This window comes from Orcinus orca, chromosome 21 (genome assembly GCF_937001465.1).
Source record: "Orcinus orca chromosome 21, mOrcOrc1.1, whole genome shotgun sequence".
Taxonomy (NCBI): Eukaryota; Metazoa; Chordata; class Mammalia; order Artiodactyla; family Delphinidae; genus Orcinus; species Orcinus orca.
The window spans coordinates 12,886,445-12,900,494 of record NC_064579.1 but is presented as its reverse complement, the minus strand read 5'-3'; the positions used below and the strand labels follow the sequence as shown (position 1 = coordinate 12,900,494).

Genomic DNA, 14,050 nt, shown 5'->3' with positions numbered 1-14,050 from the left:
TGTTTCTTACCTTCAAGCTAAAAATATTACAGTATGCCTGCCACCTACCTGTTCCCTAGGTTGTAGTCTCTGTCTACCAGGGCATAGACCTGTTTCAGATTCCTGTCTTTATCCCTCTTTTGTAGATTTTATTAATGCCTGTTAATTTTTTTTAACTGTTGTTTGCTTTTAATTTCAAAGTATCCTGATTTGGGCAGAAAAAAAAATTGTCACTCTAGCTAAAATAATATAGAGACTGTTTTCAACTCTCAGATTACTCGAAATCAGGTTTAGTTTGGGATGTACACATGTTCATAGTTAACGTAAAATTATAATGTGAGTCTACATGCCTAAGTACGGAAATGTCACAGAACAATTGATGATGAATTACTAAATGAGTGATGTGGACAATGATAGCTGAAGTTTAAGCGAGAGATGAACTGAGCCTGATGGTTAGCTGTTGAGACTAGGCTGTTCACACTGATTTTTGAAAGAATCCCCTTAACCATTTCCTTATGGTCTGCTTGCTGGTTTCCAAAACTGTTTTTGGCATTTTTTTAATCATAATTTTATGTCCTATACATTTCAGGTCACATACCATTGTGGTTTTATATCATTTTATCAAATTATCCTCTTTAGGAAAGTCATTCTTACTATTCAAATAGAAATAAAGATACATACCTCAACTTGTTATCTCCAGATACAAAAAAAAAAGAATGTTTGTCTTTAAAACTGCCAGACATCTGTTATTCTTCTCACACCTTCTGAATTTGTATCTTAAGCCAGTTCTAACCATTAATTACCACAGTTGAGGTGTAACACATTAAATATAACATTTTTCTTATTTGAGGCAGTTTCTGTACTTTAGAGAAAACAGATCTCTTTAGTGCTGAATGCTAAGGGTCTTTGAAGACATCCTCTGTCATATCCTTGTGGTAGAGATTGGGATAGAGGAAAATAAAACTGTGTCTTAAAAAAGACTTCATCAGTCCCAACATTCCTGAATTTCTTCAGTAAGTGTGCTGGTAATTCCAAATAATACATATATATTAAGAAAGTTGTATTTATTTAAAATATGAAGAATAAATTCATGCTTCTGTATATAAAATCAATCTGTCAAATAAATTTTTTAGGTTGAAAACAAAACTCATGGACAGCAATGCATATATATAGCTGTATAACTTGAAAGTTCCTAGAAGATTCCTTGTGAGCGGCAATGTCATTTATTTGGTTAGCTCAGTTTGAATGACCATTTAGGCACTTAATTATATGTATAATACTAGACTGTATATTTGTTTTGTCTCTCTGTTTTTTTAAGAGTTTGACTCGTATATAAAGAATATTTTGAATGTTGCTGAGCCTAAGTTCTTTGCCTGAGTGAAGAATTATCACAGTGTGAGTCACAGTCATCAAAGCCAAGAGGACAAAGAACAGTGTTGTGTCAAGAGATATTCTAGCTTCTGGACTATATTCTGTACTTCAGTTGGCCCTTTTTTTTCAGTGTTTCCAGCATTGATTTTATGGATGACATGCACCGGTCATTTAATCTTTTCCTGTTATTTCTCCACCAGTAGAGTGAATTATTGTCATTTACCATTTATGTAACTTACAGAATGGTGGAGATTAGAGTAATAAATCCAAACTTAGGAGAACTCCCTTTAAACAATGAGAGTTCCCTACAATTCCCTGGCATCACAACAAAATAAAATTACACTGGCTCCAATATATCACCCTTCTTCACTGTGAAACTGCACTAGAGCAGCAACACAAATCCTGCCAGGTGACTCATTTAAAAAATCGGGGGACAGGGATTGATCTCTAGTCATATCACATAGTTACTGCTGCCCTCCAGGAATAAATTTATCACACACACTTTGTACTTGTGTGCCTTGAACCACTTCAGAATATTTGGAGGAAAAAATTAGATTGCCCACTTTATAGAGAGCCCTGATTCTAACCCATGACTGACTGATAAACAAATAAAGGTAGAACCTCAAGGGTGTTGATCAAGTTAGATATGAGAGGGAGTTAGGGACCTTGAGTTTTCTTTTTTCAGTTTTGAGTCAATTTAAAGATCTGTAATGACTCAAGCAGAGAGTCGATTTCCCATCCAGTAATCATTTTTCAGTAAATGTGTTCTTAAAAGTCCACATAGTAAATATTTTAGGCTTTGTGGGCCAAGAGACAAAATAGAGGATTTTATGTAGGTACTTATATAGCCATTTAAAATGTAACCATTTAAAAATGTAAAAACCATTCTTAGCTTGCAGGCCACACAAAACCAGTAGGTTGGAGCTGGCCTGCAGATCAAAGCTTGCCAAGTCCTTCTGTAGAGCTCTGTTTTGTTCAGATAGAGAAGCTTGAGGGTCTGAGACAGCTCTGATGATCTCATCTCGTCCTTACTAGTGCCTGGTAAAGGCATGGGCCCACAAACCATCTCTGACCCCAACCATAAGGAGAGGTTCGCTGAGAAAGCTTTCTTCTCTTTTAAAATAGATGTCGGCAACTTCCCTTTTGGCCTTGGGTAAGACTGCCTGGCACTGGTGGAGCGCGGCTGCCGCAGTCATCTTATGACCTGAGACGGGAAAGCCCGGAGCCCTGAGACCAGGGAATTGGAGAAATTTCTGACATTTGCTTCTAGAGAGGAATAATTCTTCTTCACAAAAACCCCTATAGAATATCTGTTTAATATTTCCCTATTATTGATTGTCGTTCTTTCTAAGTGGGTTATACAAAGTCTCACCAGATTTTTCTAGTTTCTTTTTTTTAAGTTTTTTTTTTTTTTTTTTTGATGTGGACCATTCTTTAAGAGTCTTTATTGAATTTGTTACAGTATTGCTTCTGTTTTATGTTTTGGTTTTTTGGCCACGAGGCATGTGGGATCTTAGCTCCCTGACCAGGGATTGAACCTGCACCCCCTGCATTGGGAGGCGAAGTCTTAACCGCTGGACCCCCAGGGAAGTCCCTCTAGTTTCTTTATTCTACTTATTTCCATGGAATGAGTGCTTCTATTACATTATTCGCTGATACTTTTCTATGACTTCTTGTAGTGCTTCAGCCTTGTTGTCTGATGAAGCACTCCATGGATATTCTTTTGTTGCTATGAAACTATTTAGAATTTGAGGGAAGAATTATTTCATAAAGAAAAATATATACATTTACTAAAGCAAAGAATTTTGTGTTACACTGGTCTCTCCTGTACTTTAGGATAGAGGGAAGAGTTACATTTAAGGTTAAGTCATAGTCTCTGCTTTTAAATAGCTTACAGTTTACATGTAGCATCTAATATTAGCAAGTGCTTAGTAAATGGTAGTTGCATCCCTTCCTTATATTAGTGAGTAGTGATTTATGCTCAGTATTTCACTCCATGAGTGCATGTCCCAGAATGAGTAAGAGGCGGAAGAAGTGAATCTGCAGTGTTCTATATTGCGCTCAGTTCCACCATGCATATTAATAGAGAGAACCGCTTCTTACACATAGTGTGTTGTTAATGTTTAAAAATACTGTCTGTACTTTATCTGGTGTTCAGTTGATCTGCTTAGACACTGGAAGTGAAACTGGCTGGTGTTGGATTTACTGAGAAACTTTACATCTGTCTCTACCATCGCATTGCTGAGGTATCTTTAAGGATAATCTTGACCAAAAGCAAATTTTACCTTTCACGATGACTTTAGAAACTAACACCTTCAGAAAATGGGGCTCCAGGGTAATCTAATAAAGCTGGAGCATAGCAGGCCTATCAGATTATGAAGAAAAAATATAGTGGGAAGAGAGGTAGGAGAGGTGGTGTAAAAGTAAATGACAGATGGTCTTCAATGACACGCTGAGGGATTCAAGTTTATGTGAAGGCACTGAAGAGTCACTGAGTTTGGGGTGAGGAATAACTTGGTAAGATCTGTATCTCAGAGTAGTAGTTCTGAAACCATGTTCCCATGATTTAATGAGCTGGATTATGGATTTCCATCACTATAATTGAATAATTTAGTGGGTGTCTTATCCAATTTCCAGAAAAATGTTAATGATTAGAATGTTCTTAAAGTTTTTCTCCTGTGATGAGGACATAACAGAAATATTCACAGAAAAATTCAAGAAGTTTAGTTTGACCACTTGTGTTTTCCATTAGTACACGCTAATGGCTGTGCTTTTATGTTGTTTATGTATAAACAGTCATTTTTCTGCTGGCAAATGTGATATAATTAAATTTGTCAGCATTTCATGGTGAATCTTGTGCACACCATTAAGAATTTATTGGCTCTCTCTTGTGAGAACACCAGAATCACAACTAGCTGCTGAACAGTCATTGACAGGAAGATGCTGGAACTCACCAAAAGGATACCCCAAATACAAAGAGAAAGGAGAAGCCACAATGAGACGGTAGGAGGGGCACAATCACAGTAAAATCAAATCCCGTAACTGCTGGGTGGGTGACTCACAGACTGGAGAACACTTATACCACAGAAGTCCACCCACTGGAGTGAAGGTTCTGAGCCCTATGTCCGGCTTCCCAACCTGGGGGTCTGGCAAGAGGAGGAGGAATTCCTAGAGAATCAGACTTTGAAGGCTAGTGGGATTTGATTGCAGGACTTCAACAGGGCTGGGGGAAACAGAGACTCCACTCTTGGAGGGCACACACAAAGTAGTGTGGGCATCGGGACCCAGGGGAAGGAGCAGTGACCCCAGGGGAAACTGAACCAGACCTACCTGCTGTTGGAGGGTCTCCCACAGAGGTAGGGGGTGGCTGTGGCTCACCGTGGGGACAAGGACACTGGCAGCAGAAGTTCTGAGAAGTACTCCTTGACAGGAGCTCTCCCAGAATCCACCATTAGCCCCACCAAAGAGCCCAGGTAGGCTCCAGTGTTGGGTTCCCTCAGGCCAAAAACCAACAGGGAGGGAAAGCCAGCCCCACCCATCAGCAGTCAAGCAGATTAAAGTTTTACTGAGCTCTGCCCACCAGAGCAACAGCCAGCTCTACCCAGCACCAGTCCCTCCCATCAGGAAACCTGCACAAGCCTCTTAGAAGGAACACTCCCAAACTCATTCTGTGAGGCCACCATTACCCTGATACCAAAACCAGACAAAGATACTACAAAAAAAGAAAATTACAGACAAATATCACTCATGAATATAGATGCAAAAATCCTCAACAAAATACTAGCAAACAGAATCCAACAACACATTAAAAGGATCATACACCATGATCAAGTGGGATTTATCCCAGAGATGCAAAGATTCTTCAGTATATGCAAATCAATCAATGTGATACACCATATTAATAAACTGAAGAATAAAAACCATATGATCATCTCAATAGATGCAGAAAAAGCTTTTGACACAATTCAACACCCATTTATGATAAAAACTCTCCAGAAAGTGGCCATAGAGGGAACCTACCGCAACATAATAAAGGCCATATATGACAGACCCACAGCAAACATCATTCTCAGTTGTGAAAAACTGAAAGCATTTCCTCTAAGATCAGGAACAAGACAAGGATGTCCACTCTCACCAATATTATTCAACATAGTTTTGGAAGCCCTAGCCATCAGAGAAGAAAATCAAGAAAAAGAAGTAAAAGGAATACATATTGGAAAAGAAGAAGTAACTCTGTCACTGTTTGCAGATGACATGATACTATACAGAGAGAATCCTAAAGATGCCACCAGAAAACTACTAGAGCTATTCAATGAATTTGGTAAAGTTGCAGGATACAAAATTAATGCACAGAAATCTCTTGCATTCCTATACACTAATGGTGAAAAATCTGAAAGAGAAATTAAGGAAACACTCCCATTTACCATTGCAACAAAAAGAATAAAATACCTAGGAATAAACTTACCTAGGGAGACAAAAGACGTGTATGCAGAAAACTATAAGACACTGCTGAAAGAAGTTAAACATGATACCAACAGATGGAGAGATATACCATGTTCTTGGATTGGAAGAATCAATATTGTGAAAATGACTATACTACCCAAAGCAATCTACAGATTCAATGCAATCCCTATCAAATTACCAATGGCATTTTTTACGGAACTAGAACAAAAAATCTTAAAATTTGTATGGAGACACAAAAGACCCCAAATAGCCAAAGCAGTCTTGAGGGAAAACAACGGAGCTGGAGGAATCAGACTCCCTGACTTCAGACTATACTACAGTGTTACAGTAATCAAGACAATATGGTACTGGCACAAAAACAGAAAAGTAGGTCAATGGAACAAGATAGAAAGCCCAGAGATAAACCCACACACCTATGGTCAACTAATCTATGACAAAGGAGGCAAGGATATGCAATGGAGAAAAGGCAGTCTCTTCAATAAGTGGTGCTGGGAAAACTGGACAGCTACATGTAAAAGAATGAAATTGGAACACTCCCTAACACCATACACAAAAATAAACTCAAAATGGGTTAGAGACCTAAATGTTAGACTGGACACTATAAAACTCTCAGAGGAAAACATAGGAAGAACGCTCTTTGACATAAATCACAGCAAGATCTTTTTTGATCCACCTCCTAGAGTAATGGAAATAAAAACAAAAATAAACAAATGTGACCTAATGAAACTTGAAAGCTTTTGCACTGCAAAGGAGACCATAAACAAGACGAAAAGACAACCCTCAGAATGGGAGAAAATATTTGCAAACGAATCAACAGACAAAGGATTAATATCCAAAATTTATAAACAGCTCATGCAGCTCAATATTAAAAAAACAAACAACCCAATCCAAAAATGGGCAGAAGACCTAAATAGACATTTCTCCAAAGGAGACATACAGATGGCCATGAAGCACATGAAAAGCTGCTCAATATCACTAATTATTAGAGAAATGCAAATCAAAACTACGAGTATCACCTCACACCAGTTAGAACGGGCATCATCAGAAAATCTACAAACAACAAATGCTGGAGAGGGTGTGGAGAAAAGGGAACCCTCTTGCACTGTTGGTAGGAATGTAAATTGATACAGCCACTATGGAGAACAGTATGGAGGTTCCTTAAAAAACTAAAAATAGAATTACCATATGATCTAGCAATCCCACTACTGGGCATATACCCAGAGAAAACCATAATTCAAAAAGACACATGCACCCCAGTGTTCGTTGCAGCACTGTTTACAATAGCCAGGTCATGGAATCAACCTAAATGCCCATCAACAGATGAATAGATAAAGAAGATGTGGTACATATATACAGTGGAATATTACTCAGCCATAAAAAGGAACAAAATTGTGTCATTTGTTGAGACGTGGATGCATCTAGAGACTGTCATACAAAGTGAAGTAAGTCAGAAAGAAAAACAAATATCGTATATTAACGCATGTATGTGGAACCTAGAAAAATGGTACAGATGAACCGGTTTGCAGGACAGAAGTTGAGACAGATGTAGAGAACAAACGTATGGACACCAAGGCGGGAAAGCTGCGGGGGGTGAGAGGTGTGATGAATTGGGCGATTGTGATTGACATGTATACACTGATGTGTATAAAATTGATGACTAATAAGAACCTGCTGTATAAAAAAATAAATAAAATTAAAAAAAAAAAAAATTATTCGAACCCTTGCCTGAAGTGTCACAGCCTTACAACAATGAAAAACTGGAGACAGGGAGACTGTCTTAAATCCTTTCTTTTCTTAATCTTGTGTTTGGTGGGGGTACCCAAGTGTTTTGAATAACCAACCAGCATATATTTGAGAATTTACTATGTACCATTAACGGGAGCTTTCTAAAGGACCCAGAAAACCTATACAATACTTTCCATATTTCAGTAACCTTAGTTTTACTTGGTAAACAAACACTATCCCTGTGTTCTAATTTATAAAATAGTGCTGAATTGACATAGGTGTTCAGAAAGGAAGTAATCAGCAAGGCTTCAAGTAATCAAGGAAGATTTCTTAGAAAAGGTGAGACTTGCACTGGATCTCATAATCCAGAAAGGCAGAGCAAAGGGCTTCTCTGAAAGAAGCAACATGTACAATGAACATGGACTTTGGTCTGAGTGGAATAGAGTCTTTACTGGGGTATCCTAGAAAACAGGTTAGGACTAGGTAGTTTTGATCAAATTATAAACATGATTCCAAAGTTTAACATTGTCTTAACAGTCTTAAAATTATTCTTCCTTTGTAATTCTTCAAAGTTTTAAAAATGGAACCTTTGAATCTTCAAATCAGGTTTTTGGTTAAATGTGTAATTCAATTAGGGCATTCTATCAAAATCATTTACTAAAATTAGAAAAGAAATGTAATTAATTACTTTGACTATCTTTGCTTACTTACTCTGTTGTCTTTATATTCCGGGAACAAGTTTGGTAGAACTCATTCATCCAAAAGTATTTACTGTGCATCTTCGACGTGGCAGGCAGTGAACATCGGGCAAGAGTCCCAGCCCTCAGGGACCTTACAGAGACCCCTAGTTGTGAGGAGAGTGGCAGGGAGTGGAGGACGGACAGGAAGACAGTCGTTCAGGGAAAGGATGGGTATGTTAGAATTTTCAATAAGGTGGTCAGAGAAAGACAACTAAGAAGATGGTATTTCTTAGAATCAGTAAGCGAGAATTAATAATGAATAGTCTGTGGTATTTTTCAAAAAGCTTTGACAGTTGATTTTTCTCATAATTTATTCGCTAGGGTGTAAAAGGGAACAAAAATAGCTGCTCGATCTCATGTGCCCACCCAATGATTTTTCAGATGAATGCACTGGACACCCTTGGTCAGACTGCTTTGCATAGAGCTGCCCTTGCCGGTCACCTGCAGACCTGCCGCCTGCTACTGAGTTACGGCTCTGATCCCTCCATCATCTCTTTACAAGGCTTTACAGCAGCACAGATGGGGAACGAAGCAGTGCAGCAGATTCTGAGTGGTAAGTTCAAATAGATAGACATTGCATTCTATTCTTCCTCTTCCATGTCTGTCCACTGATAAACTCTTTCCACAGACAAACTTTGTGCCCATTGTTTTAAGTGGCTCTTTGGAGTATTTTCTTTGCCTGAATATTTTTCCTGCCTTTCCTTGCTTGCAGTTTAGCCTGTGGCTCTGCCCATCCGCCTATTTTGGTGGGGTTGAGGTAGGTGTCATGAAGAGAGGCAACCATTTTCTTTAATTTTTTTAGTGTTAAGTTGGAAACCTGACTTATGGGTGTTATGATCAAAGGTTACTTAAAACTCCTATAAACAGTGTGGAATTACGGTTGCTCCGAAATCTATCAAATAGGGAAAATTACAAATCGTTCATATGGTAATGATCTTATAATTAATTGTTCTTACATGTGTTATATTCTGCTTTCTGTAATTCTTAACTTCATTGTACTATTATGATATTATCTTGTCTTTCCTGGTTTAAATATAATTATAAAATCTTACTGAGTGTTACAGTGCCTACCTAGTACAGTGTTATATACTTTAAGTATCTCCTTTATTGAGGGCGATCAAACATAAAACTGTTACAAAAATAGATACTAGTTTCCAAAGCCCCCAAATCAGAGGAAATAACACGGTCTGCCTACTGAAAAATGAATAAGAAGTTACAAAAGAAATTTAATATAATTGACTCTTCTTTCTCATTCTTTTAATTTTTTCCATGGATTATGTCTGCTGTAGAATGACCTAACAAACTGAAAGAGTAAAATGGAGTAGGCTACAGGCAAGGAATCAGAAGCCTGCTGCTTTCCCTACGTATAATGCAGTAGTTCTTTTCTTTGTCAGACGCAGCATACCCTCTTTATTATGAATATTTTATAGCATCCATTTACTATCCAGAAATGAAATTCATAGATATTATGACCTAACTATACAGAGACCTTTCCAAAAATCTTTATTAAATGCCCTATCTTACTCTGTAAAACTCACTTTCCTGAATAAAGTACTTTAGAAAGAGCTGAAGTTTTTCTTCTGAACTCTGAAACCTTATTATAGCATCACTTGATCTTCCCGTTTGGACACTGGGCTCAAGGAAGGTGTCTCTGGCCACAAGATATTGAAATCTTAAGCCTGGAAGAGAATTTCTGGGAAACCAACCAACGCTCACTTTATAGGTGCGAAAACTAAGCTATCAAATGATTTGTCCATCATCACAATAGAGCCCAGTCTAAATCCAGGTTTTCTGGACTTAAGTTCTTTTGTGTTACATGAGTGTGTGTACACATGTGCATTATAAAAGCCACACTTAATGTCCATGATCATACTTTGAGTGATAAGCATTGTTTTCTTTAAAAATCTTTTTATTTGGGCCAATGTATAATGAATTTTTGGTTTGTTTATAGTATTGGATTAATCAGAATAACTCATTTGTTAGCCTCATAACTTCTAGACTTAACAGCCTGTTTTAATTATATTCTATTTAACATTTGTATCACACCTCTTAAGACATTTTAAATTGCATTTCCCTGAAGCCATAAATGCGAATTAAACAAATTTCTGTATTTAGTAGGCCTTTATCGTACACTGATTATATTTTCTAAGGTCACTGATTTCAGGAGTATTACTTCTGTTTCATAGTGTAGAAGTTGAGACCAAAAAGAAAGGCTAAACATTAAGTACTGAAAGTTGAGTGGCTTCCCTCGGTTTACATAACAGAATCTATTGCAAAGCTTCGCTCCAACACTTTGAAAGACCAATGTATCATAAAGATGTCCGTGATCTCATGGTCCTATGTTTCTCCATTCCCCTTTGCCAAGTTTTGACCATAAAATTTGAAAGACGGAGTAATTGGGATGGAGAGGATTTGTGTGTCCTAAAATTTGTTTGAATTTGGCTTATGATAAGGTGGATATAGATTGAAGTAAGACACCACAAAACCTTAAATTAGATCTTAGAAATTTCTGACACCTTAACCTCTCTCTTTCCATTCACCAAATAATTTTCCCTCCTTAGCTACTCTGTGATTCCTTAAAAACCAACAGTACTCTTTCCTTTCTTTCATGTAGAAAGTACACCTATACGCACTTCTGATGTTGACTATCGGCTCTTAGAAGCATCTAAAGCCGGAGACTTGGAAACTGTGAAGGTAAGGCAGCGCTTTAATGTCTTGGGTAGCTCTGTGGAACCTTTGCTTACCAATTCATTTTAGGCTTGTAAGTGAAACTACTCAAATCCAAACAATAAAAGGGATGAGCAGAATAGATCCATAAACAGGAGAGATCTTTAACTGTGAAGGTTTTCCTAGTATGTGCCGTACATTAAACCACTTTCTAGTCAGTTTACTTCTGGTTATATGAATGCTCTTTTTATTTCTACTTTTATTAATTAAAATGTTATTTTGCCCACTTTCATAACTTTCCAAGCTAGTTCAAGCCCAGGTAATAGTACAGTAAAGTTTGAAACAATGTTCTTGACCTTTTCCAAGAGATTCTCACATTTGCTCTAGGAGAGCATCCTTATGATCCTGCAACCATTTGGAATTAATTATATGCAGAAGATGGGTCTTCTTTTCTATGTCCTTGCTTGCCAAGGAAATTGTATCAACCTTTACTTGTGGTGTAGAAACAATGATTATAGATTGAATTTTTTCAAATATAAAATTATATTCTAGTATTGAATACACCTTTTTAAAACACATACACTTCCCCTCTATAATCATTCATGTGTGGGAGAAGATAGCAGAAAGGGGTATGAGTTTTATTTTTGTTTGGGGATTGGTCTTGTAGTTTTATTTTTTTATTCCTTTTTTTAAAGAAAGGCTAATTGCAAATTTAGTATTGATAATCTTACCAGCTTATTTTTTACAAACTAATCTTGCTCATTTCTTATGTCGTTTCTTATTAAGCAAACTTGGTTTTTGTGATTTTTAGCAAACAAATTTTCGTACTCTCAATGATGTATACTGGTTGAAAATGACAGTAAATGCTTTCTAAACTCTGTTGCCTAGAAATTTTATTTTTGTTGCATTATGTGGCTACTTCCAACCTCTCTTCCATCTTACATTAACTTCTAAGTTATTTAAAGGAAAATAGTAAATTTCAGTCATAACAGCCCCTAGAGAGAAATTTTAAATTTCTCTTAGATCTGAAATTATATATATTTTTTCTTAAAAATACTTTTATCATTTGAAATGTATCCTAATAAAATCTTAAAATATAAAAGCGATTAGGACTCCTTTTCTGTATCACAGCATGATAACCCCAGTGCTAGAATTGCTATATGTGCCCATTATAATTAAATTAATAGTTTATTATTTTTTTAATGTGTAGGTTTTAATTCCTACATCTTGTATGTATTAGAAACCATGCCACAGCTTCCAGGTTTCTTAAACAATCCATTCACAATAAAGGCCAAATATATTTTTATGAGTAGAGTAGAAATGGCAGAAGAAAACAAAGCACAAATTAAGTGAGAATTAAGCATGGTAAACTTTTCCTTCCTTAGAGGCTTTAGAAAGCATTAGAAATTAGTTATTAGAAAAAAAGTCTGTTTGCTGAGTAAAGTATTTGAGAAGCAGGTAGGAAGGATATAAAAATTGCCTTGGCATTCAAAAAGAAATTGAAATAGAATAGAGGATAAAGAACTTCCAAATAGTAAAAAGCAAATATTTAATAAGCCGAATTGGCTTTCTTTTTGTTAATAAAAACATAAAATAAATTGGGTTTCATTCCCTACCACATCCCCATTTTGCCACTGTTCTCTGCAAAAGAAAAAACAAGCTAACTTAGAATATAAAGAACTAGAATAAAAGCAGCAGCAGGAAGCAGCTTCAGTCATGTAAGACACCATAGAAGGTGTTTATTGTCAATTTTTGTAGCCTTTCTTTCTAGTTTATGTATTTATTTATTTCTATTTAATTTTGTTTTTTGATTCTATAATTTATATATTAATAAAATATATAAAATTTGCCACAGACTCAGTTGTCATGAAAAGATATAACCTGGCCAGATGACAATGGCTCTTCAGATTTTAGTCTCTCCCTTATGCCCAGACTTCCTTCTGTCATATAAAAATTGTACCACCTGAAAAGCCCTGTTTTTACCCTACCAGCCCCTCCTCAGTATCTCCATAGATATCTTCCAGGTTCAGAGTTTTTATATTATAATAGCTCATTACAGTGAGCTATATATGAAAGCCCTTGCCATCATACCTGTAGCCTAGAAAATGTCACCGTTTTTCTCTGCTCTTTTAACTTAAGAATCCTTCTTTTCATTACCTCTTTTCTCATCACTTCCCTGAGTTTGGGTAATTAAGTAGGTAAGCAATGATGTAACAAGAAGATCAAAAGATTAAGAATCAAGAAAGTGGGGTTTGAGTTTTTATTCTACCCCTTACCCACTGTATGAAAAAGGATGTCACTTAACTTCTCTGAGCCTTGGTTTATTTATCTGTAAAATGGAGATGATGATTGTTTTCACACGTAGATAATAATCCTCTCACTGAAAAAATAGGAAATTCTTTATAAATTGTTCCTCAAATATTTTTATTGTAGTCCATCTGTCACCATCAGCGATGCAACCACTCTGGCCTAACTTTGCTTCTACTGCTTTGTAAGCAAACAGTTGAGCTTGTGCTGAAATGATAATATTCAAAAGGAGAATAGGTGAAATAGAAGAGATTTGGAGGATACAGCTGAAGGAGATAAAAGGCCAGAAACTAGAATATGATCAGAATCAATCTGACGTGTAGACTTAGACAAATATCCCCTCAAAGATCAAGTAAAACATTGTTGACTGCATGGCTTTGCTGAGATGGATCAAAGGGCCAAGTGGATGGCCCAGACAGAATTAATGTAATTTTCCCAGCGCCTTCTTGCCACGTCAAAGGAGGCGAGAATTCTGGGTAATTCTGCAGTCAACCAGGGTTGGTCTTATTTGAGCAAAGAGTGGCTAAGAGCGTGCTGGTACAAGCATACAGGCTGTTACAGGCAGTCTCGGGGAGGAAAGCCTTATAACTATGAAGAAGGAAGGCACCATTTGCCTTGGAAATGCTTGCCTTATTATGGGTTTTTCTTTTTGATTAAGATTTTGGCCAGGAAATGTTGAAAAAGATTAAATAGCTCTGCAAACATAGACACTGTAAAGCCAAACATCGTGCTGATTTTAAAACATCACTTGTATTATCTAATCTTTGGAAAGAAATATTCATTAGAAAAATACAATT

At 36.7% G+C, this 14,050-nt stretch overlaps 1 protein-coding gene across 3 annotated transcripts in view; it reads left to right on the top strand.

Annotated features, from left to right (window-relative positions):
• TNKS (tankyrase) overlaps nt 1-14,050 on the top strand; it is a 176,695-nt gene that overhangs the window by 123,497 nt on the left and 39,148 nt on the right. For all 3 annotated transcript variants that reach the window (XR_004475386.2, XM_004277152.4, XM_033400604.2), the window contains exons 12-13: nt 8,661-8,832; nt 10,894-10,973. Coding sequence is in view for 2 of the 3 variants with exons in the window: in XM_004277152.4 (XP_004277200.1) it covers nt 8,661-8,832; nt 10,894-10,973 (252 nt within the window). In the remaining variant the exon portion in view is untranslated. The remainder of the gene's footprint in view (nt 1-8,660; nt 8,833-10,893; nt 10,974-14,050) is intronic.